This window comes from Enhydra lutris, unplaced genomic scaffold (assembly GCF_002288905.1).
Source record: "Enhydra lutris kenyoni isolate GAN:26980312 unplaced genomic scaffold, ASM228890v2 scaffoldscaffold20, whole genome shotgun sequence".
Taxonomy (NCBI): Eukaryota; Metazoa; Chordata; class Mammalia; order Carnivora; family Mustelidae; genus Enhydra; species Enhydra lutris.
In genome coordinates this window covers 28,914,825-28,940,372 of record NW_019154104.1, presented here as the reverse complement: position 1 = coordinate 28,940,372, position 25,548 = coordinate 28,914,825, and the positions used below count along the sequence as shown (strand labels likewise).

The window sequence follows — 25,548 nt, the reverse complement described above, 5'->3', positions numbered from 1 at the left end:
AATGGAAACACAACGGTTCAAAATCTGTGGGACATAGCAAAGGTGGTCCTGAAAGGAAAGTATATAGCCATACAAGCCTTTCTCAAGAAACAAGAAAGTTCTCAAGTACACAACCTAACCCTACACCTAAAGGAGCTGGAGGAAAAACAGCAGAGAAAGCCTAAACCCAGCAGGAGAAGAGAAACCATAAAGATCAGAGCAGAAATCAATGAAATAGAAACCAAAAGAACAGTAGAACAAATAAATGAAACTAGGAGCTGGTTCTTTGAAAGAATTAATAAGATTGGTAAACCCCGGGATGCCTGGGTGGCTCAGTTGGTTAAGCGGCTGCCTTCAGCTCAGGTCATGATCCCAGCGTCCTGGGATCGAGTCGCACGTCGGGCTCCTTGCTCAGCAGGGAGCCTGCTTCTCCCTCTGGCTCTGCCTGCCTCTCTGTCTGCCTGTGCTACTCTATCTGACAAATAAATAAATAAAATCTTAAAAAAAAAAAAAAAAGATTGGTAAACCCCTGGCCAGACTTATCAAAAAGAAAAGAGAAAGGACCCAAACTAATAAAATCATGAACAAAAGAGGAGAGATCACAACCAACACCAAAGAAACACAAACAATTATAAGAACATATTATGAGCAACACTACGCCAGCAAATTAGACAATCTGGAAGAAATGGATGCATTCCTAGAGACCTGTAAACTACCAAAACTGAACCAGGAAGAAATAGAAAACCTGAACAGACCCATAACCAGTAAGGAGATTGAAGCAGTCATCAAAAATCTCCTAAAAACAAGAGCCCAGGGCCAGACATCTTCCCAGGGGAAAATTACCAAACATTTAAAAAAGAACTAATACCTGTTCTCCTGAAACTGTTCCAAAAAATAGAAATGGAAGGAAAACTTCCAAACTCATTTTATGAGGCCAGCATTACCTTGATCCCAAAACCAGACAGAGACCCCATCAAAAAGGAGAATTACAGACCAATATCCTTGATGAACACATGCAAAAATTCTCACCAAAATACCAACCAATAGGATCCAACAGTACGTTGAAAGGATTATTCACCACGACCAAGTGGGATTTATTCCTGGGCTGCAACATTAGTTCAACATCTGCAAATCAATCACTGTGATACAGTACATTAATAAAAGAAAGAACAAGAACCATATGATACTCCCAATAGATGCTGAAAAAGAATTTGACAAAGTACAGCATCCTTTCTTGATCAAAACTCTTCAAAGTGTAGGGATAGAGGGTATATACCTCAATATCATCAAAGCCATCTATGAAAAACCCACAGCGAATATCATTCTCAATGGAGATAAACTGAGAGCTTTTCCCCTAAGATCAGGAACACGGCAGGGCTGTCCACTATCACCACTGCTCTTCAACATAGTACTAGAAGTCCTAGCCTCAGCAATCAGACAACAAAAAGAAATTAAAGGCATCCGAATCGGCAAAGAAGAAGTCAAACTCTCACTCTTTGCAAATGATATGATACTTTATGTGGAAAACCCAAAATATTCCACTCCAAAACTGCTAGAACTTATACTGGAATTCAGTAAAGTGTCAGGATATAAAATCAATGCACTAAAATAAGTTGCATTTCTATACATCAACAACAAGACAGAAGAAAGAGAAATTAAGGAGTCAATCCCATTTACAGTTGTATCCAAAACCATAAGATACCTAGGAATAAACCTAACCAAAGAGGCAAAGAATCTGTACTCAGAAAACTATAAAGTACTCATGAAAGAAATTGAGGAAGACACAAAGAAATGGAAAAATGCTCCATGCTCATGGATTGGAAGAACAAACATTGTGAAAATGTCTATGCTACCTAAAGCAATCTACTCATTTAACGCAATCCCTATCAAAATACCATCAATTTTTTTTCAAAGAAATGGACCAAATAATCCTAAAATTTATATGGAACCAGAAAAAAGCATGAATAGAGGAATGTTGAAAAAGAAAGCCAGTGTTGGTGGCATCACAATTCCGGACTTCAAGCTCTATTACAAAGCAAATATATTCTCATCAGCATCAAGACAGTATGGTACTGGCCCAAAAACAGACACATAGATCAATGGAACAGAATAGAGAGCCCAGAAATAGACCTTCAACTTTATGGTCAACTAATCTTTGACAAAACAGGAACGAATGTCCAGTGGAAAAAAGACAGTCTCTTCAACAAATGGTGTTGGGAAAATTGGACAGCCACATGCAGAAGAATGAAACTGGACCATTTCCTTACACCACACACAAAAATAGACTCAAAATGGATGAAAGACCTCAATGTGAGACAGGAATCCATCAAAATCCTTGAGGAGAGCACAAGCAGCAACCTCTTCAACCTCAGCTGCAGCAACTTCTTCCTAGAGACATCGCCAAAGGCAAGGGAAGCAAGGGCAAAAATGAACTATTGGGACTTCATCAAGATCAAAAGCTTTTGCACAGCAAAGGAAACAGTCCACAAAACCAAAAGACAGCTGACAGAGAGGAAGAAAATATTTGCAAATGACATATCAGATAAAGGGCTAGTATCCAAAATATATAAATAATTTATCAAACTCAACACCCAAAGAACAAATAATCCAATCAAGAAATGGGCAGAGGATATGAACAGACATTTCTGCAAAACAGACATCCAGATGGCCAACAGACACATGAAAAAGTGCTCCACTCACTCGGCATCAGGGAAATACAAATCAAAACCACAATGAGATACCACCTCACACCAGTCAGAATGGCTAAAATTAACAAGTCAGGAAACGACAGATGCTGGTGAGGATGTGGAGAAAGGGAAACCCTCCTACACTGTTGGCAGGAATGCAAGCTGTTGCAGCCACTCTGGAAAACAGCATGGAGGCTCCTCAAATAGTTGAAAATAGAGCTACCCTATGACCCAGCAATTGCACTACTGGGTATTTACCCTAAAGATACAAACGTAGTCATCCGAAGGGGCACGTGTACCCGAATGTTCATAGCAGCAATGTCCACAATAGCCAAACTATGGAAAGAACCTAGATGTCCATCAACAGATGAATGGATAAAGAAGATGTGGCATATATATACGATGGAATACTATGCAGCCATCAAAAGAAATGAAATCTTGTCATTTGCCACAACATGGATGGAACTAGAGAGTATTATGCTAAGCGAAATAAGTCAATCGGAGAAAGACAATTATCATATGATCTCCCTGATATGAGGAATTTGAGAGGCAGAGTGGAGGTTTGGGAGGTAGGGAAGGAAAAAATGAAACAAGATGGAATTGGGAGGGAGACAAACCATAAGAGACTCTTAATCTGGGGCGCCTGGGTGGCTCAGTGGGTTAAGCCGCTGCCTTCGGCTCAGGTCATGATCTCAGGGTCCTGGGATCGAGTCCCGCATCGGGTTCTCTGCTTGGCAGGGAGCCTGCTTCCCTCCCTCTCTCTGCCTGCCTCTCTGTCTATTTGTGATCTCTCTCTGTCAAATAAATAAATAAAATCTTTAAAAAAAAAGAGACTCTTAATCTCACAAAACAAACTGAGGGTTGCTGGGGGTAGGGGGGTAGGGAGAGGGTGGTTGAATTATGGACATTGGGGAGGGTATGGGAAATGGTGAGTGCTGTGAGGTGTGTAAGTCTGACGATTCACAGACCTGTACCCCTGGGGCTAATAATACATTATACATTAATAAAAATAATTAATAAATAAATTTAAAAAAATAAATAAGGGCAAAATGCTATAACTGAAAAAAAAAAAAAAAGATTATTCTCTCCCTCTGCCTCTGCCCCTCCCTGCCCCTCCACTCACACTCTTGTGCTTGCTCTCTAAAGAACAAAAAAACAAAAAACAAACAAGTAAAGGAGAGGTGGGGGGAAGTCACCTCCATGGGAGAAGGGGTGGTGGAGGAGAGAGAGAAGGAACTGGACAGCCTGGGGTCAGCTGTGAAACTGCGCACATCTTGTATCTGTCCCTGGCCGGCTATGTGACCTCAGGAAAGTGACCTAACCTCTCTAAGCCTCAGTGTCCTCAGATGTAAACAAGGTGCCTCCTTTCCAGAATCATCCACTGTAACCTTACACTGGACTGTGTGAAAGGGAAGAAAGACCTCACATGGTTATAGTGCAACTTGAATGAGAACCCCCAGTGGTGACAATGGGGCCAAGGACATCCCAACCTCAGAGCTGGGGGCAGGCAGGGAGGGCCCCCACACACCAGGAGCGGAGTGTTGCCAGGCACTCTGACCCCGTCAATCAAGGTCTCCTCCTCCAGCAGGCGAAAGGTGCCCCACGCTGGCGGGTACAGCCTCAGCGACTCTTTGAGAACCTACAGAAGCCACACGGGGAGACAAGGAGAGAAGTCAGGAGATCCCCCAGATCGCGCTAGTGTCTTGCCCCGGACCCACCTTTGCTCCCACTCCCAGGGCTGAATATGTACCCACATCTAGGACTGGGTCTCAGACCCCTGCAAAGTTAGCCTCAGCTTCTTGTCCAACCCCTCTTGTCACAGGAGAAACTGACACCCAAAAGGAGAAGGGAGTTGGGCAGAACCCCTGTGGCGGAGCCTGGACCAGGACCCAGGCCTTCTCTCTAAACCAGGGCACCACCATCCCAGAAGGGCCCTCCCTGAGCTCAAGCCAGGCCTCCTGCTGTGCTCTGTTGGGGAGGGGAGGGGGCCCGTGAATCTGGCCCCTGGAGGCCAGGCTTGAGGCTCCTGGAAGTGCCTGGCCTAGCTGGGAAGTGCAAACAGCGTCATTCCATCGAGGGCTGCTTCCCCACCTAGGCTGCGCACTGGGGTCACCTGGGAGGCCTTTACAAAGGCTGTGGCCCCTCCTGACCCACCGAAGCCTGCCCCAGTGACTCTGATGTCATTGGTCTGTGGCAGCTCTGGTCATGGGAATTTTTTTTTTTTTAATCTCCTGGGACATTCTCCCGTGCAGTGAAGTTAGAGAACACCAGTATGAAAGGGTTCCAGGTGCAGAAGGCCTGGCTTGACGAACCACCCCCAAGTGCCCAGAAGCTTCTCTCCTGCCCCCACACCTGGGACAGGTACTGCAGTCTCCCCAGGTCGTCACAGTCAAGGTGCCTCTTAGAACCGATGACCTCGTCCACCTCCGCCTGCAGCCTGTTGGGGCAGATGAAGACAAGCTCGTCCCCAAGGAGAGGTTCCCCCCCGCCGCCTAGTTTTAGGAAGGGGGGGATGGAGGGGAGCAAGAAGTGAGCCTCCTGAGACAGTCCATCGTGTGCACGCACACACGTATACACACACGCACAGTCCGCCCCTTGGTTGAAGACATCCAGGAACCACCACGTCCCAACCGAGATGCCTGAGCAGTTGGCAGCTGTGTTCCAGGGCCTGTACGAATTCCCCCTTCATGCTTGCTGCTTGGAACTGGCGGCAGAAAATAAACGCACCACCGATCCAGCTCTCTGCACCGAGCAGCCTGTCTCAGCCTGGCTCGTAGCAGCCGACAGCTGGAAACAGAATGAGCAGTGCAGGGATGCTGGCTGAGTAATGACGGGTACTGTTAGAAGAATATGCAGCACCAAGAGTGGGTTTGGACCATGTCACACCCACGAGGAAGGCAGAAAAGAACAAGCATTAGCAAGGATGTGGAGAAATTAGAACCCTTGTGCACTGTCCGTGGGAATGGAACCCGCTGCAGGTGTATATGGAAAATAGGATGGCGGTTCCTCCAAACAGGAAATGTAGAATTACCATATGCTCCAGCAGTGCCATTCTGGGTGTGTGTGCCCCCAAATAGAAAGTAGGGGGTCGTAGATACTTGTACACCCAAGTTCATGGCTGCATTAGTCACAGCAGCTGAAGGGCAGAAGCAACCCCAGTGTCCATCACCAGATGAATGGACCAGCAAAATGTGGTCTGTCCATGGGGTGCCTGGGTGGCTCAGTCATCCAAGCATCTGCCTCCAGCTCAGGTCTTGATCCCGGGGTCTCCAGATCGAATCCCATGTCCTGCTCCCTGCTCAGTGAGGAGTCTGCTTCTCCCTTCCTTCTGTCCCTCCCCCTGCTCCTTCACTCTCAAATAAAAAAATATTTCTTAAAAATGTGGTCTACCCACACGATGCAATATTATTCAGTCTTAAAAGAGAGGGAAGTTCTGACACCTGCTAAAACAAAGGCGGACCTTGAAGACATTACCCTAAGTGAGATAAGCCAGACAAAAACGTCGGTTAGTGTGTGATTCCTGTGTGAGGTCCCCAGAGGAGTTAAATTCACAGAGACAGAGAGTAGAATGGGGCCAGGGGCTGAGGGGATTGGGAAGCTAGCGTTTACTGGAGACAGTATCAGTTGCAACGATGAGAAAGTTCTGGAAATGGTGGTGATAATTGCACAGTAATGGGAATGTGCTTAATGCCGCTGAACTATGCCCTTAAGAAATTACAATGTCCAATTTTATGTATGTATGTGTGTGTTTGTTTATATCCACAGTATAAAAGAGTGGATTTGGGAGAAGAGTTTATAATAAATAATGTGGGGCGATGCGATAAAACACATGGTGAAATTCAGTAGCTAGTTGTGAACTGCTTCCAGAGGGTGGGGCACTGTGGGTAGAATAATAATAATAATGGTAATTATTATTATTAGTAGTAGTAGTAGTAGTATAACTTTTCTGCTTTTTCCAAATTTTTATAAAGAGCATATTAGTATTACAGATACAGTTAAAACCCTAACCAACCACTTTATCCTCACAAGCGATCATTCACATCTGCCCTTGGACACTGCCAATTAACAACTGTAATCAAGGCTTTCCCCGCCTCCAGGGCTCCCACCCCCAAGCCTATTGGGGTTTTCAGAGTGCTTTCACATTGGTGCAGTTGGTCTGCGCAACCGTTTGCGTTTGCATTTAAGGAAACCAATGGCCCAGCTCAAAGGCCATCTCCAGGCACCCTCCTTTGTCTCGCAAGTTGAATATAAGCCCTTCCTCAATGCTGAGTTGGGAATTCTGTTCAGTTCTCAGTGCCAGCCCCTGGCCAGGCACTGAGCATGGTGTGGAGAGGGAAAGAGCCATGATCCCTGATTTTTTGGAGCTTTAATTTCATGACTGAAATAGACTCAAAGCAAACTGGCCCAGGAGAAAACGGCATTCGTGAGCTGGGAGGAGGCTAGGAGGGGAAAACATAGAATGACTACTTTAGGGGTGTGAGAAGGCTTCTGTGGGGCTGGCCAGGGAGTTCTCCAAGAAAAAAAGCAAGGAGAGGAGCTTCCAGAAGAGGGACTGGCATGTGCAAAGGCCCTGGGGTAAAGAGAAGCAGGACACACTGGAGGAGGCTCCGTGGTGGGAGGCTGGAGCTGTCTGTCTTCTAGGAACAAGACATCAGTGAATCCCTTCACCAGCTTCAAGGGGAGCTACTACCTGACCCCCAAATCTCCCCATTCCATACCTTGCCAGGATTTCAGGCTGGCGGGACAGCTCCATCACCGTGAATGCCAAGTGATTGGCAGAGGTCTCATGGCCTGTGGGAGAGGAGAGCAGCAGTTCCACATGGGGCTACCGGGCTGCTGCTGGCCCGGCCCACCCGCCTCTGAGACCCTGAGCATGTGGTGGCAGTTCAGGTCCTCACTTCTGCCCCCTGCATCTGCGCTGCACATACAGATAGGAAGGAGAGAGGCTGCCCACCCGCAGATCCCCTGCGCCCGCCAGTGTAGTCCAATAAACGGCATCTGCTCCCAGACATCTGGTTTTTACACCCTAAAAGCTCCTTCTGGGGCACCTGGGTGGTTCAGTAGGTTAAGCGTCTGCCTTTGGCTCAGGTCATGATCCCAGGGTCCTGGGATCAAGCCCCATGTTGGGCTCTCTGCTCAGAGGGGAGCCTGCTTCCCCCTCCCGCTCTGCTGCTCCCCCTGCTTGTGCTTTCTCTCTCTCTCTGGGTCTCAAATAAATAAAATCTTAAAAAAAAATATTTGATGAGCAAAGGAATGAAGTTGCCTGGCACATCTTTTTATGCTGGTCTAAGGAAGGCCTCCCCACAAATCCCGAGTGGGGCGAAGCCTTGAGTTCACATGGCCAAGCTCTCCTGCCAATAGGCAGCTTCACATGGTGCCTGGGTGGCTCAGTCGTTAAGCATCCGCCTTCAGCTCGGGTCATGATCCCGGGGTTCCGGGATCGAGCCCCACATCGGGCTCCCTGCTCAGTGGGGAGCCTGCTTGTCCCTCTCCCTCTCCCACTGCTTGTGTTCCCTCTCTCACTGTGTCTCTGTCAAAAAAAAAAAAAAAAAAGGCAGCTTCACGACCCCTCACGATGGCCAGCTCCATCACCAGGTCAGCAGCCACCAAGAAGGCCTCCCGGACCTCCCCGAGCAGAGAGAGGCCTTCTGCTCCCTTATCCCAGCCCCTCACTTCTGCATCTGAACTCTGCGCAGACAGCCTGAAAAATTGCCCCAAGTCAGGGTTTAGGGGATGTCTGGTTCCCACCATTCCTGCAAAGTCCTGAGCCTTTGGACACCCCTGCAGGTACAGACCAGCAATGAAGAAGGTGACGAAGTTGTCCAGCAGGATCTCATCATCCTGGGCCCCCTCTTCAGCTGAAAGACAAGGAGGGTCTCAGGGCCGGGCCACAGACACCCGCTACACACATACCCCTCCCTTCCTCTCCCTGCAGCTGAGCAAGGAAGCAAACGCCCTTCTCCGCGAAAGTCAGAGAGAGACACTGAGAGTCAAGTGTGATCAGCCACCGTGATGGGGGCACCCCTGCTGCCCGGCCCTCTCCTGGCCCATGTGGGAGCCCTCAAACCTTTGAGGATCTGCGTGAGGATGTCGGCAGGTGCTTCCTCCCCCCTCTTCAGGGCCTCCCGGCGACGCTGGACCCAGTCCTTGCCAACCTGGCGCAGAAAGCGAATGCTCTCCCGGGTCTCGCGGAGCTGCTTCCACTTCCCTGGCATAAACTGAACAGGGGCTCCCGCTCAGGACGCCGACCGAGCACACGCATCCACCTCTCCCGCTCCCCCAACTCTGCAACGGCTTTAGAAACCCACCGCGGCAATGGCAACCTGGGAGGTGGGAAGATTGCGAGAAAATCCTAGCAAAGAGGAAGCCGCCAAGGAGACTTAACCAACATGGCAGGCCAAGCCCAAGCATCGGCTTCCCCGTCCTGTACCAAATCCCTAGATATGATGGGAAAGATGCCTGGAAAATAAGAAGGGATCCCTGAAGGATGGAGGCAGCTAGGACTGCGAGGAAGGAGGAAGCCACAGCCAGAGGGGAGTAGGTGGAATCAACAGCAGAAAAGATGGGGGGGCATCAGGGGACCCCCAGCTCAGAGGCTGAAGTCCCAGGGAACAGGAAGAGGCCCTGGGCATCTGTCTGAGGATCAACTCAAGTACCACCTTTCTCCTTCCTCTTTCATGCCTGGAACAAGGTAGTGATGGCTGGAGCTGCAGCAGCCATCTTATAACAATGAGCTGATGTGCTGGAGACAGTGGAACGGAAAGACAAAACATTCCAGGACCATCAGACACTGTGTCGCTATCACAGCCATCCTCGATAATCTGCTTCAGGATGATTTTACATGAGAGAAAGATTAACTCCTAATTTACTTAAGCCACTTTGTTTTTTCATTCTCTACGTTAGGAGATGTACGCAAATCCTAACAGATTCACTTCGCTCATACCAGTGCTCAAAACCCATTCTGGAAAAAGGTCACTGGAGGAGGTGCTCCAGCAAACTAGGATGCCAGTTCTGGTGACTGGTCACCGGAGGGGGTGCAGGCAGTACCTTCGCCAGAGTGTTTCGAGATGCAGAAATCCCCTCCAGGATCAGTTTCACCTTCAGGGACAGAGGCTTCTGGGCACCCAGCAGCATGCCTGTCTCCATCCCAAAAGCTGCCTGGGGGAGAGAGAAGGGCGAGGTCATCCCTGGGTTGGTGGGAAGACTTGAAAACCCAGTGCAGAACCTGGCACTGCTCAGCTAGAGACACCCAGGCCCCAGGACTAAGGGTTTATGTGCGTCATGTCATCCACTCCTTACAATGACCCACAATGATTCCAACCCCCTGGAAGGCAGTGAGGACCACATGGCACACAGGAGCCACTCCACAAACTTGGTTTCCCTCCCTGACAAGATGCATTTCCCCAGAAATGCAGCCTTCCTTGGTGTCCCTTCTAGACCCAGCCTCCCAGTGAATTACTGAGTGACAATGACCCTTCCCTCACCAACTGCGTGCACTCCAGCTGCCTGAGCTGCCCTTACCTGGGTGGGGGGGGTTGGTTATTGGGCCACTGCTGAGCCTGCCAGGGTGCAGAGCCAAGCCAGACCCAGGGCAGGCACTTAAGGGGAGGTAGGCTTTGGGCTGGGAGGCAAGCAGACGTGAGAGCCAGTCCAGCTTCCGCCACTGACCAGACACAGGCCAGTCCCCACACCTCTCAGGATCCACTCGCAGAAATGAGTTAGCAGGTGTGGTCTCGTGAGAGCACATGTTGAATATTCGAGGAGATACAAAGCTCCCCACCCAGAGCAGAGGCTGACCGGTGGAGGAGGAGGCAGGTGGGGGGATGCCAGGAAAGGGAAGAGGGAGAGAAGAGCAGCCCCTGACCCATGTTGGACCCCACTCTCCTGGCCCACCAGCCTCCCATCACCTTGGCCAGGATGTCCATGGTGGTGCAGGTCAGCATATCCTGCATGGACACCGGGGTCTGCCCGTCAGCCTTGGCCTCCAGAATCTCCACCAGCTGCTCGGCTTTCTCGTTGAACGTTTCCATCAAGCTGACCAAGGAGCTGGGGGAACAGTATCCGTTGAAGAAGCCAAGAAATTGGAAACAACTCAAATATGTCTATCGACTGATGAATGGATAAGCAGAATGTGGTATATCCAATACAATGGAATTTCATTTGATAATAAAAAAGGGAAATTCTGGGGCACCTAGGTGGCTCAGTTGGTTGAGTGACTGCCTTTGGCTTGGGTCATGGTCCTGGGGTCCTGGGATCGGGTCCCGCATTGGGCTCCCTGTTCTGTGGGGAACATGCTTCTCCCTCTGCCTGCCACTCCCCCTGCTTGTGCTCGCTCTCTCTCTCTCTATCAAATAAATAAAATCTTAAAAAAAAAGGGGGGGGATTCTGAATCATGCTTGGGCATGGATGAACTTCCAAAATCTTATGCTAAGTGAAAGAAGCCAAAAGAAATGTTGTAGGATTCCCTTTATACGAAATGTCTAGAATACGAAAATCCACAGAGACGGAAAGAGGATTAGTGGTTTCCGGGTGCTGAGGCCACTGAAGGGAAATGGGGAGTGCTTGCTTTTTGGGGTTATGAATGTATTCTAAAATGGACTGTGGTGATGGTTGTACAATTTTGTGACTAGGCGAAAACCCACTCGATTGTAAGTGATGAATTGTATGGTATGGAAACCGGACCGCAATAAAAGCTATTTAAAACATAAAATGTAGCCCAAAGTGAGAACTGTAATAAAGAAAATGAAAAACCCAGAGGAGGACTGATATGGTCTAAGTGGGGGAGTTCCTGGGGGGGAGACCCCCACCCCCAGGCATCACTGCCGCTCTCCCCGGGATGTTCATTCCTACATTGCTGGCAGCCTGCCTTGCTCTCTCTCTGACTACTAATGCCCTCTCCTCTCTCCCTTCAGCTGGGGTGAATCCCCTCCTGTGAACCCACCCCCTTCCCAAAGCCCGCCATCTTGGAGACACTCACCTGCGGCTGAAGGCCAGGTCCATGACCCGGCGCTGCTTATGCCAGCGCTCATAGTCACATTCCGACACCAAGCCTTGGCCAAAGAGTCTGCCGGAGACAAACGTCTGACATGAGAAATGGGGAGGGAAGGGGGACTGATGGCTTCATGGGGACGGGATCACCTTTCAGGATGGTGGAAATGTTCTGGAACTACACAGTGGTGATGGTTACACCATATTGTGAATGGACCAAATGCCACAGAATTGTAACTCCAAGGTGGTTAAAATGATGACTTTTGTGAATTTTACCACAACAAAAAAATAAATAAGAAATGGGATGGTCGTGTGCCCCAAACTTGCAACCCCCCCACCCGCCCATCCACTATCCAGAGGGGAAAGAGGAGAAGGAAGGTGACAATGACAAGAGCGGTGGCCACTATTTATGGGGCACCTGTTGTGTGCCTGGAAGCCAGGGCTCAGGCCTTCACGCTATGCCCAATGCCCTGGGCCCTGAGGCCCCCCTGCCTGCCACCAGAGAATTTCCCGTCCTCTCCCCAAGCCCCTCCTCATGCCTTACCTCTCACCAAACACAGTCTGGATTGCGTGGTACATCTTGGAGTCCTTGTTGTACTTGGTGGACATCAGGAACTTCTAAACATCCCCAAAAAGCCAACATGAGCTCGTGCACCCGTGAGAGGCTGCAAAGGACTCAGTAGTTTTCTGGACTCTTGGGAAACAATGCCCCAGCAGTCACCATTACCTGAGTCCCAGCTGTGCCATGAGGACTTCGTCCAGCACAATCTCACCTAACCCTCCAGAAACCCTGCCTTCCAGCAACAGCATCTTGTTTGGGGATGAGGAAAGCAGGGCACAGAGGGGCACAGTGATATTCCTGTGGCCACACAGTGAGAGCGTGTGGGGGGTCCTCAATTCTGTGCCCATGCACGGACCTCAGGGCACACCATCTTCCAAAGCGGCAAGAACCAGAGTGGGGAAGGGGAGAAGCTCAAAGGGAGGCCTTCTGGGACACAGGAGAGACCCTTGGCACAGATTCAGTATTGTTAGTGCCAACCTAGGCACAGAAGTCAAGGAAGGCTTCCTGGAGGAAGGATCTCAACTTGCCTCACCACAAGCTGGATGGTAGCAATAATAACATTGGCTGACAGCTCTTAAGCCAGTGCAGCCAAGGGGTTAAAAGCTCAGGCTTGAATTTGGAGTCAGTTGGCTTGAATTTGGACCCAGGCTCAGCATCTTGGCTCTACCACTTGCTAACTCTATGACCACAGGCAAGTTACTCATCTCCTCTGCCTTCAGCTTCCTCATCTCCCATGATGGGGTAAGAAGAGTGCCTGCCTGGGAAGGTTGCTGTGAAGAGTAAATTCACTCTGCATGAAAAGTCTGAGAGCACTGGGACACAGCAGCTGCTCCATAAATGCCAGGGCCACACCAGCATCCTATAGCTCACTTAGTGCACAGTCAGCCTGAAGATGTAGGTGCTATTTTTATGCTCATCTTACATATGATGAAGAAACTGAGATTTTAAATGCCTGAGGTCACACACACGGTGAATGGCAGACCTAGGATTTGGATCCAGGCAGTTTGCCATGGGAGAGAGGAAAGAGAAGACTGTGATCCAGGCAGAGAAAGCCCAGGCCACATGCTGCCTTCAGGCTGAGGGAGAGGTGGGGAGGGGCAGCAGGGGGGCTGGATCCCAGAGGTCTGCCTTATGGCTTACTGAGCTTTATCCCGTGGGCACTGGAAAGAAGCAAGGCAGTATCTCTACTCTACGTTAATCCAGGGACTGCTGGTATCTGGGAGCCGAGCCTAGGGGGGTGTAATATCAATTTTTCAGGGAAAGAAAACCCCCAAAATAGCTGACTTTGGATCATGAGCCATATCCTGAGAACCCCAGCCCCCCCCCAAACACTGTCACTTGTAAACCAACTTTTGTCACTACCCACTCCTACAGGTTCCATCCCAATGACAATAAAGGCTCAACTCCCAGGTCCCTCTCAAACATACCTAAATAACCCAAGGTCTGTGCTAACCCCCCAACCTAAACTGAGGAGTCCCACACTGAGGTACAGCAGCCTCAACACAGGCTCCAATTGTGTGTCCCCATAGTCAGGGGTCCCCATGTCTGCTGTCCCTGGGGCTGGGGATCCTTTGAAGGCCCAGTGAGCTAGGTTCTGGGACATGAGGGGTGAATGGGGCACCCTCAGCACCTTTGCTGCCTTCTCTGAGTGTCTATACTGACAGCACTCTTCTGCACATTAAGGGATAACTGCTGGGAACTTGACCTCTTGCCATAAGCAATAAAAAAAAATTTTTTTTAGGGGCACCTGGGTGGCTCAGTGTTAAGCCACTGCCTTCAGCTCAGGTCGTGATCTCGGGGTCCTGGGATCGAGTCCCACATCGGGCTCTCTGCTCGGCAGGAAGCCTGCTTCCCTCTCTCTCTCTGCCTGCCTCTCCGTCTACTTGTCATCTCTCTCTGTCAAATAAATAAATAACATCTTTAAAAAAAAATTTTTTTTAAAGGCAAAATGCATGAAATGTCTGTTTTCAGACACTAGACAACAGGACGTGCAGGATTGTGAATCCCAAAAGAAGGAAAAGAAAAAAAAGATGTGAGCCCTACAACCTAAGATTACTCCAACTTACTATAATTTCAAGATAAAGGCAATAAAATATAAAACTGAAATATAGCCCAGCAGGCTTTCCAAGTTGATAAAACAGAAATCAGAATCCAGACAGGCCAGAGGAGGCTAGAATTTATAAGACAGAGCACCCAAGGGAAGGGAACGATGCATAGGAAGAGCTCCTGCGCAGAAATCTGCACAGGGATCCCCTACATCTTTGGATGAATGACCCATACATGTGCATGTAGTGAACACAAGACCGAGTTCAAAATAACTTCTAGGAAAAGGAGAAATATGGAGTAACTACAGGCTAAACTATTCTCAGAGCTTACACAGCCCAAGAACTGTTCAAGTTCCCAAAGGAATGAAACAAAAGTGAGCACTCAACAATGTACAACTCACAATGTCCAGGGTCCAACATGAAATCACTAGACTGCCAAAGAGCAGAAAAATCTACCAATAACCAGGCCCAGAAATAACAGAGATGACAGAGTTTGCAGACAGGAACTTCAACACATCTATTACGAATATTGCAAATACTTGCAAGGAACCCACATAACCAAGAATTTCGAAGACTCCTACAGAGCATTAACAAAAAGAAAAGTGCACCAAGGAAGATCATAATCAAATTTCTGACACCAGTGATAAAGAGAAAATCTTTAAAGTAGACAGAGATGAAGTAGTATATCAGTAGACTGATATAAGTTAAAGATTATACTATAAATCCCAGGACTACCACTAAGAGAAAAAGAAAGAGGGCCAATAAGCAAATGATGGAGATAAGATGGAATACTAAAACATACTTAATCCAAAAGAAGGCAGGAAAGGAGGAGAGGAGAACAAAGAACAGCTAGGACAGAGAACAGTAACAGTATGGTAGATTTAAACCTCACCATATCGATGATTACATTAAATATGAATGATCTAAGCACTCCAATTAAAAGGCAGAGATTGTCAGACAGTAAAACAGCAAAACCCAACTATATGCTATAGGAAACCCACTTTAAATATAAAAACCCAAGGACATCTGGTGGCTCACTCCTTAAGCATCTGCCTTTGGCTCAGGTCATGATCCCAGGGTCCTGGGATTGAGTCCTACATTGAGCTCTCTGCTCAGTGGGGAGTCTGCTTCTCCTCTCACTCTTCCTTTGTTCTCTCCCTCTCTCTCCCTCTCAAGTGAAAAAAATAAAATCTTTTTTAAAATGTGTGTGTAGGGGCGCCTGGGTGGCTCAGTGGGTTAAAGCCTCTGCCTTCGGCTCAGGTCATGATCCCAGGGTTCCACATCGGGTTCTCTGCTCCGCAGGGAGCCTGCTTCCTCCTCCCTCTCTCTCTGCCTGCCTCTCTGCCTACTTGTGATCTCTGTCTGTCAAATAAATAAATAAAATCTTAAAAAAATAAAAAAATAAAAAAAAATAAAATGTGTGTGTATACACACACACACACACATTTATATATATATAATTGTGTCTATATTTGAAATTAATTTTTTTTAAAAAATGATTTTCAGCATCCTCTTAGAGACACCATGGTGGTTCAGTCTTTTCTCCTGATCTGGACCCCAAGTTGCATTTTCTCCGTCTCCTGCCAAGAATCACCCTGCTCAGCTGCTAAGTACCTAGTGTGAGAACAGACGCACCGACATTTATTGGGCAATTGCTGGGTGTCAGGCATGGGCTGGGTGACTCACACGTGTTATTTCAGCTCCAGCATCATCCCTATTTTATAGATGAGGACACGGAGGCCCAGAGTGATGGCAGAGCCACCAGACTTGAGCCCAGTTCAGCCAACTCCAAGGTAAATGATCTGCTGGCCATTCTTAGTGCTTCGTACCCACATGGCAGGTGTCCTCCTGTCCATAGTACAGACTGATCCATGCTCCCTGTCTGTTTCTTCATCTCTAACATGGGGGCTAATGAAAGGCTCTCCCCCTGTGAGGATTAAATGGATTCATAATTGTGAAATACGTAAAGAAGTGCATGTTTAGGATCTGTTGTCCCTTTCTTTGTAAATAATTGTTTATATAAATATTTGTGAAATAAATCAATTGATCTTTAATTCTCATTCTAGCCCAGAGACAGAGGGGTTAAGATCCCACCTTGAAGATGAAGGAACCAAGGCTGAAAGAGATGAGCAAGCTAAATGTGTGTGCCACCTGGGCCACACTCCCAAATGGCGGGTGGTCAGAGAGAAAGACACCACTCATTTCTGGATCCTTGGGAAACCAGCCCAAATGCTGGTGCCTCCAGGACATTTCTCCTGCAGTCCCTGGGATCTGAGTTTTGTGCCCCCAACCTGGGAAGGAAAGGGCCCTCCCCATGGAACCACTCGGCTTCCTACCTTGACCGACTCAGGGCTCGTGACGATGACTGAGGTTTTGTGGAAGACATTGACCCGCACGACAGGGCCATACTTCTTAGCCCTAGAAACCAAAATGACCCAAAGGAGGCTGTCAGCTATGGGAGACATGAATATCACCATCACCATCACCACCCAGCAGGAGGATCAGGGTGTCCCATCCTAGGACTCCCTGCTGAGTCACACACACCCCCCCCCACACACACACACTGGGTCTCCTTTTCCACATCCATGAAATAGGGTTGTTACACTTCTCCTTTGCTGGGAATCAAGCCAGATCGTGTCTTTGAAAATGCTTTGGCAAGTGTAAAACACCACCACATACACTGACTATTACCGAGTCACATCCCCCACCCAGCTTACAGATGAAGAAACTGAGGCTCAGAATGTCTGATGGCTGGTCTCAGGTCACACGGCTGGCGAAAGGCAGAGTTTGCCTTCTGAACCAGCCTCCTCTGCCTCTCCACTCAGGGAAGGAACTTTGGGGGTAGCAGTAACCTGGCAGGGGAGGGGGGAGTGTATGCGCTGGCCTGAGGGATGGGGGTGGTGCCCCATGAGGGACCTGGGTTGGAGTAAGGGCAACAAATGACAACTGGGACCCACCAATCCAAAAACACATCTTGGAGCACGCGGCCACAAACCTCATCCTTTCTCCAAAAGTAGGGGAGATGTCCTAGAAGGAAACTAGAAGAAACGGGAAATATTAAGATCACCAGAAGTCACCATTAAAGAGTGCCCCCCTCCCCACAGGACCCAGTGAGGTCGGCGTTATTAGGCCCACTTCGCAGATGGAAGGACTGAGGCACGAGGAGGTATGGTGCTGGCTCAGGGGCACCGGGCAGTAAGAATGAAGGCAGGACACAAAGTCAGGTCTGGCCAGCTCCAGATGTCTCCACAGAGAAGACAGAGAAGGATGAGACCATCTCCCTGGTGCAGGGGCGGGGGCTGGTACGTGGAAAGTGGACAGTATTATTGCGTGCATTTACCTTGAGACATCCACTGAACACTGACTGCAGGCTGGACACCATTCTCCGCCTCATTCCAGCTGACCTTCCCTACTGCCGGGAGGTAGATCTGTTGTTAACCTGTCTTACAGGTGCGGCAGCATAGGCACAGAGGTGATCATCTGCTCACCATGGCATGGTTGGGACCAGGCCACCCCAAAGTCCTTCTCGCCAGGGGGTTTTTGGTGATGCTAAGTCTGCAGTGTGTGCATAAGTCTGGTGTGATCACTAGCAGGTGATCAAGTCTTTTTGGCGTCAGCTTGTGGCAAATTTTAAGGTGCTTCCTATCCCCTGCATGACTTACTCCAGCCAAGCTCACTGACTGCACCATCTAGAATGGACAACGAAACTGCAGATGGGGTTTCTGGGTCAGAGAACTCACCTCCTGGCAGGAGATGGAGAGCACATAAACAAATAGGTAAGTAAATATGCAGTCGGAGAGTGATGGGAGAAAAAGCAGAGGGGTAGATAATCAGAGGCAGGGATAGGAGGGGGGTTGCCGTTTTCTATAGGCAGGTCGGGAAATGGCCCTGTAAGAAGGTAACATGTGAGCTGTCATAAGTGAGGGACTTGGCTGCCCAGGTATCTGGGAGAAGAGCATTCCTGGCCAAGGAAATAGCAGGTGCAAAGGTCCTGAGGTAGGAGTGTACTTGATAAGTTCAAGGAACAGGGGGCGGGTGTTGAAGCTGGAGTACAGTATTTAAGGGAGATGTGGTACAGGATAGGTTTCCCAAGATAGGTGTCAGATCACCAATAGCCTTGTGGACTGCTGTCAAACTTTTGCTTTGACCTTGAAACTGGGGTCACTGGAGGGTTTTGAGCAGAGCAGAGACAGGGTCTGATGGGTTTTCAATGGCTCACACTCACAGCTGCTGTGCTGGGAGTAAATGGGATGGATGGAGGGCAGGAAGGGAGGCAGGGGTACCAGCGAGGGGCTGTGAAAGGGGACAGGGCTCAGACCCGTGCAGTCGAGAAGCCCCGTTTCTAGTGTACATTGTAGGAAGAACCAAGCGGACTTGCTGTGGGGGTGGGTGTGAGAGTGGTGTCAGGGCTGACCCAAGTCTCCTGGGCTGAGTGTCGGAAGGATGAATGGGGCTGCCATTTACTAAGGCGAGGAGGACTGAAAAGGAGCTGGTGGGGGGTGGCAGACCCCATCGTGCCCACCTCTGCCCTTGGGTATTTGAGGACCAGCATGGAGACTCTGACGGGGGTGCCCAGCTCTGCCTGCCAGAAGGGCGGGCCAGAAGTTCCAGCTCCACACCCCCAGGGCAGCCTCCACCAATGACCCTGTGCCCTCCATCTGGGTGGGGGTAAGCTCCCAGAGCTCCCCGGGGAGGGGGTGCACCTCAGTTCCTCCCAGAGGTAACTTGCTTTATTGGCTTTCTGACCTCCTCTATCTAATTGCCAGCTCCCCCCGGGATCACCACCCCCAAACCACTTACATTTCCATTTTTGTCTCAGGATCAGCTCCTGGGGACCAACCTGAGACAAGCGGATTAAACTAGGCATTGGGCTCTGAACCTGTCAGGTTTGCAGAGGAAAGCTACTAAGGGAAGCAACAGGTGAGCACGCACTTGAAGCCAGGCTACAGATGGGAATGTGACAGTCCTCAGCAGAGAGGCAGCACTTAGAGCCCGGGCAATGGGATCAGACCCCACAGGGGTGAGTGTAGACGGGGAAGAGACCCAATGACTGAGCCAGGCCATCAGGCAGCAAAGGGACCACCAACCAGGGAGACTGAGTGGGAGCTGCTGGGGAGGCTGGAGGCGAGCTGTGGGGAGTGGAGGGGGAAGGCTGCAGAGAGAACAAGACAGGGAAGGGATGGGCGCTCCCCCAGGCTGCCCTGGGACCAGGCAAGACCAGGACTGAAGTGTTTTTGTGCATGGAGCTATGGGGGCCACTGGTCACTGGGACCTTGGCCAGAGCAGGGTGGGCAGAGAGGCCGGGTGGTGGGCCCAAGAGAGGAAGAGGAGGAGAAATGGGGGCCCAAAGGTAGGTGGGCTTCTCAGGGGGTGGCTGAGGGGTGTAGAACCGGGGGCGGCCGTTGGAGGGAACCGGAAGGGAAGAGACAGGTGGTGGTTTTTTTCCTTTTTTTTTCTTTCTTTCTTTCTTTCTTTTTTTTTTTTTTTTAACAACGTGTTATATAAAAATGGGAATGATGCAGGAGACAAGGAAAACTGATGGCAGCGGGGTTGCTGCTGGGTGTTGCTGAACTTAGGGGCCGGCTCTCCTTGGCCACAAGCCCTGAGGTCCGGGTGGGAAGGGCGCGTGGGCCCAGGGCAGGGTAGGGGGCAGCAGCGGCCGCGCGGCCCCTGAAGGAAGTTCTTCCAGGCTGTTTCATTTACTCGGGAGGTAGGAGGCAAGAATAAAGGCTGAGAGCGGGGATGGAGGGGGAGGTGGCAGGGACGGAAAAGAAGCAAGAACACTTGGAGAGTGGGAGGGCAGATGCGTGAGGAAAGAAGTGCAGTGTGGCCGCGGGCAGCGGAAGTGCACTCCGGGTGAGCAGCCGTGAACTCACTCTGCTCCACCGACGGAGAGACGGACCCTGGACATCGCACAGGACTGGCTGTATTTCCAGATTAATCTAGGATCCGTGGTCACTCCCCATAGCTGCACGCTTCGGGAGAACGTTCTGTTTGCAATCGCCGGAGCGAGAACAGAGTCTAGACCCTCCTCACCCTCCCAGGCCTGTCTGAGAGCCTCCACTGGGAACACTGGGGCCCGCTGCCGTTTGGGGAAGAAGGGGATTGACCCCTCAAGAAGGCCCAGGGGACAGAGTGGCGTGGGGTCCCCACCGCAAGAAAGGAACTAAAATCCGTTCCTTCCAGGTCCTGCAGGGGGCGCTGGGGAGGCAAAGGCCGCGCGGGAAGACCGGGGAAAGGATGGTAGAGCACCGGGGCTGGGCTGGGGGTAGACTGGATATGGCGGAGCAGCCCAGGGAGAGAGAGAGGAGGGTGAAAATCCCCCTCCCAGCCCGGTCTGTAGCACTGTGGTTGGCACTGGGGCGATCCAGGGTTTCCTGAGGGCAGAGGAAAGTCTTGGCTGGTGGAGAAGCAGAGGTCATCTGGAGAGCCCGCTGTGAGGCCAGCCCCAGGGAGGAAGGGAGCCCCCACAACGGCTGAGTGGTAGGCCTTTGCCAGGAGTGAGGGTGAGGGGCCATGCCTGTGCCTCCTGCCAGTGGAATGGGGTGGTGAGGGCTCAGCTGGGCACCCAAAGGTCCTTTGGACATGCCACCCAACAGAGCCAGCAAGGGGTCACCACCGTCACAGGAGCCAACTGGCAATTTGTTGAACAGACCCCACCTCGGGCAACCTGGCAAGTAGGAATGGGAAGAGGGAGATGATGCCCCCCAGGAGCCACCCTTGAAAAACTGATTCCAAAATAAGTAAAAACTGGAAGAGGGAGGCTTTTTTGTTGTCAAGTTTACATCCATCCCACGCTACCGGGAGAGTGGGGGCTGATGAGGAAGTTGAGAGCAGTGAGAGAAAAATGAAGAAACCACAAGTATTTGTGTGGGATCCGAACGTGGGGTCTGAGTTTTCAGCTGCTACACGGATGGTTGCAGTAGGATGTTGTCTGTGGGGAACTCCGGGAGGGCATCCTGGAAGAGAGGGCATCCTGGTGACTCCTGCTGAATGAGGAGGAGGATGGGTGGGACAGGGGAGCACAGCAGCTGCCCCTTGTAAGGCTGAGGGATGCTTGCCTGAAAGTTGGCAAAACCTGGAAGCACCAAGTGGCAAATGTTAGTACTAGACACTTGATATGTGCACTTCTTTGCCAGTCATGGTGTTGCCAATCATGGTTTGAGGATCCAGCCTTTGAATAGCAAAGCAGCTGATCGGTGCTAGAAGAGGTTCCAGAACTTTCATTTAATGCAGTTTTATATGTGACCACCAAACAACTGTTAATCCCCAACCTTTTTGCATATGCCTCGTTCAGTTCAACTCCTTAGACTAAAGAGCCCAACTATAATTATATTTAATTATGTAATTAAGGGTTATATAATTAACCTCTTCCCACTCCTCCACCCACCCACACGCACCTGTAGGTCACACGTAGATTCTGCAGTGTAGGATTTGGGGGAGAATTCAGGCATAAAAGGGAAGAAATACAGACACATACTACTACACGGACAAACCTGGAAAACATGGTGCTCAGTGAAAGAACCAAGCCACAAAAGGCCACATCTTGTATGATTGCGTTTATATGTAATGTGCCAAACAGACAAATCTAGAGACAAAACAGATTAGTGGTTGCTTAGGGCCGGGGGATGAGGGGTCAGGGGAGATGAGGAGTGACAACTAGTGGGCTTCTATTTGGAGTGATGGAAATGTTCTGGAACCAGCAGTTAAGATTGAACAACTCTGTCACTATACTAAAAAGCACTGGTTGTATACTTTAAAAGGGTAAATCTTATGGCACAGTTTTATTTTTAAAATGCAACTTTAAAAAAAGAGATGGGTGAGGGGCCAAAAGGGGCTTGATTTAAGTTCTGCCTTCTCAAGACAAAGAGATTAGACCTGGTCTGCAGTGCTGGAAGTACATGGGTTTACGAGAAGACCAAGTCATGATGAGACCCAGCAGAATGAGCACAACGTTCATTCAACCCCAAGCTGTTCATGACTGATTTGAAAAGTTGGAAGGGTGACAGTGTACCTAACAGAGCTGGTAGGCGATTTCTACCACCCACTTCGAATCACTGTTTATTGAGTGTCTACTATGCATGTCCCAGCTGCGGCTGTGCCAGATGTCAGGAACATGGTAGTGAACAAGACAGACACAGGCCTATGGGAAAGACAGACACTTAACAAGAGGTTGCACAGATAATTACCCAACTCTTACAATGACATAGTTTTTACAAAATGAACATGATATTTTCAGGCATGGAAGCAGGTGGGACCTCCCTGAGGAGTTAGCATTGAAGCCAAGCCTGGAAGGTGAGGGGAAGAACCATCTGAGTGGCGTGGAAGACAGAGCTGCTAAGCACGGGAAAAGGAAGACCCCAAGGTGGGCGAGGGCACCTGGGAAGACAGCCAGCAGGGAGAACAATCACCTCCCTGTGTCACCAGCCACTGAGATCTTTCCCAAACCCACCAAATAGAGATTCAGGCTTCCAATGCCTGGTCATCTGGCTTGGACTGGAGGTGGGCACCTTCCAGAATGTTCATGTCCTGAGGTTTTAAAAAGTGTGTCCATTGTTTATTCATTCATTCAACAAATATTTATTGAGCATCTGCAGTGTGCCAGGTGCTGGGGATACATGGGCGAACACACAGCGTCCCTGCCCTCCTGGGGCTCACATTCTAAAGGAGGGGGAGACAGACACAGTCAACAGGTGAACAGACAGTCAACAAGTGAACAGAAGGTAACTTCAGGGGTGATGGCCCGTTAAGGAGTTTGCGGCTAGGTGGGCTTTTACAGAGGTGGATGGGGAACAGCAAGACCCTGGAGCTGCAGGACGGGGGTTGCAGAAAGATGGGGCCAGCAGTGAGCAAGCTGGGGTAGGGCGGGGGGGGGGGTGAAAACAGTACAGAGTGGGTTCTGAGAGCTCAGCAGGGGCCTTGCTGGCCATAGGGTGGACTTAATCTAGAATTAGATTTCCTTCTAAAGTGATGGAAAGCTTTTGGAGCAGAGAAATGACACGTTTGATTTAGCTTCAGAAAGGTAAGCTTCTGGTTGGGGGGGTAGGTAAGTTGGGTGGGGGTGGGGGACAAGGATGGAATGGAAGTACTAAGGAGAAGACAAAAAGGATATACCAGGACAGAAATACAAAGGGGAATGTGACCAGAGTAGAGTGTGTTGCAATCCAGGTTGAGTGACCCCGTTCCGAGTCTTAAAGTTAAGAGTGCCTACTTCAGAGGCAAGGCTGACCTGGGCTTAAATCTAGGCTTACCAACTGTGTGACCTTGGGCAGGTGACTTTGCCTCCGCGCGCCTCAGTCTCCGCGTCTGAACGATGGGGTAACAATAGCGCCTACCTAACAGGGTTGTCGCTGCCATCACGTTTGTGGGGCCCAGCAGAGCGCGGTGGGCGCCGAGCAGCTGCCGCGGCTGTGAGTAATTTGTTACTAAGAATAGTTAGCGCCCCTCTCCCGGCCGCCGTCTCCAAGCGGCCACGCGCAACGGCGAGGCTGGACCCCCGGCCCCGACGCCGGCTTGGACGCGGTCCCCCGGCCCCCCATTCGAGCGCCCCATCCAGGCCCCCGCCCCCACCCCCCGCTCACCTGGGCCGCGGCGGCCCGGGGATGTGCTCGTAGCGGCTGCGAGCGCGGTGCACGAAGGTGCAGCAGAGGCCGAAGGCGACCAGGACGGCGCTGCCGAGCAGCAGCAGCAGCCCGGGGCTCATGGCTCCTGGGCAGGCCAGGCCAGGGTCGGGGCCGGGCACCGAGGGGGCGGGAGGCCGCGAGCCGACTCAGCTGTCAGCGCCGCGCGCCGCCTCGGCCCGAGGCCCGGCGCGACCCAGCACCGCCTACTCCCGCTCCGGCTCCGCCCCCGCCGGTTCGACCCCTCCCAGGGCGCTCCGTCCCCGCCAACCACGTCTCCGCCTCCAGCTCCCGCTCTCGGGGGCCGCCCCCGCCCCTCCCCAAGCCCCGCCCCAACCTCAACACAGCTCCAGCTCAGGCCCCGCCCAGAGCATGGGATTTCCGCCAGTCACAACGCCGTTTCTGGCTCAGACCCCCATGCTCCGCCCCTTCCCCGCCTCCCCAGGCCCCGCCCCCAGCCTATCAAACGTTCCATCCCCACAGCAGCTCCGCCCAGAACGCGTTGTCCTAGGCAACCCCGATTCCTCCGCGCTTCCTGCCCCGGCAGCCGCGCTAAGTCCTGCGGGCTGGTTCCGCTCTCTGCGGCGCCCTCAAATAACGGCGTTTTCCGCGCGCGGTCCTAGGCCCCCTCCCTTCTCCCTAAAACCTTCCTGGGAACCCATCCCAGCCTCCACACGCGCGTCTTACTCCGACTGCTCCCACGCCTCCCTCTGGAGCCCCCAGCCCCAAAGTGGTTCCCCCCGCCCGGCCGGCCCCCGCCGAGTGCCCGTGGTCTCCCTGCAGGGCCCACGGACCGGTGGCGAGGACCCCGGGGGCAGAGGGGGGCCGTGTCCGCGAGCGAAGAGCGCCCGGCTGGACCAGAGTCGGTCGGCCCTCCTCGCGTCGCGGCACCTCCGGAGCCTTCCAGACCCCGGAGAGTCGGGTCGGAGGCAGTGACCCGGGTCCCAAGGAGCCGGAGTCGGAGCGCGCGCAAGTCTGGGTGCGCGAGGTCGCCCGCGACGTAAGGCGACAGATGTGCCCGCGGTGGCCAGAGGGTATTTGTTAGGTAATAACCGAGACTTCCGTGCCGTTTATGTAACCCTCTTCTCCTCGCCCGTTCGGGTGTGACGGCGGAGGATGCCCAGCGCCGCACTTTCGGTTCTCGCTCCCGCACTGGGAGCGGGGGGCGGGGGGCGGGGGGAGCGGGCGGGGGCACCCCGAGCGCGAGCAGTGGATGGAAGGGCCAGCTGTGCGCGCTCCTAGTCCCGATAAAGCTCCAGCGGGCTGGGGGCTGGGGGCGGGGGGTGGTGCCCAAAGATGCTGCCGGGGTCCTGAGAAGGGGACATGCCACTGCCCCGTTCGTGGGCCAGTCCCGGAGAGGCTTGGGGGCTGGGAAACCGAGGTCTGTACCTCTTCCCAAGGCGCAGCCGGGGACAGTCAGCAGCAGGGACATGACTGTGGGGGGTGGGTGGGATGCAGGGTGACGGAGAGGGCCACGCTTTAAGAACTGGACCCAGAAGAGACAGGAATTCTGTCCGCGACTACCGCAGCCTGGGCATCCACCGGGGCGCGGGGAGCCGGACGCATCTGCTGCTGGGGCGGGGAGACGCTGGCTTGCCGGGGCGCCCCCATGTGGCGGCGGGAAGCAGCCGCTGGCTGGTCCTGCTTTTGGGGGGGCGCGGGGACGG

General features: G+C 51.5%; 1 protein-coding gene across 1 annotated transcript in view; it reads right to left on the bottom strand.

Moving 5' to 3' along the window:
- Positions 1-24,054, bottom strand: part of LOC111148659 (cholesterol 24-hydroxylase) — a 32,331-nt gene extending 8,277 nt beyond the window's left edge. The window contains exons 1-12 of the mRNA XM_022505423.1: positions 23,843-24,054; positions 17,219-17,299; positions 16,598-16,679; positions 12,199-12,272; positions 11,644-11,730; positions 10,574-10,712; positions 9,714-9,824; positions 8,734-8,884; positions 8,462-8,524; positions 7,385-7,457; positions 5,019-5,103; positions 4,195-4,305 (exon numbers count right to left, since the gene is read on the bottom strand). Of these exons, the coding sequence (XP_022361131.1) occupies positions 4,195-4,305; positions 5,019-5,103; positions 7,385-7,457; positions 8,462-8,524; positions 8,734-8,884; positions 9,714-9,824; positions 10,574-10,712; positions 11,644-11,730; positions 12,199-12,272; positions 16,598-16,679; positions 17,219-17,299; positions 23,843-23,964 (1,179 nt within the window). The 5' untranslated portion in view covers positions 23,965-24,054. The remainder of the gene's footprint in view (positions 1-4,194; positions 4,306-5,018; positions 5,104-7,384; positions 7,458-8,461; positions 8,525-8,733; positions 8,885-9,713; positions 9,825-10,573; positions 10,713-11,643; positions 11,731-12,198; positions 12,273-16,597; positions 16,680-17,218; positions 17,300-23,842) is intronic.
- Positions 24,055-25,548: the final 1,494 nt, after the last annotated feature.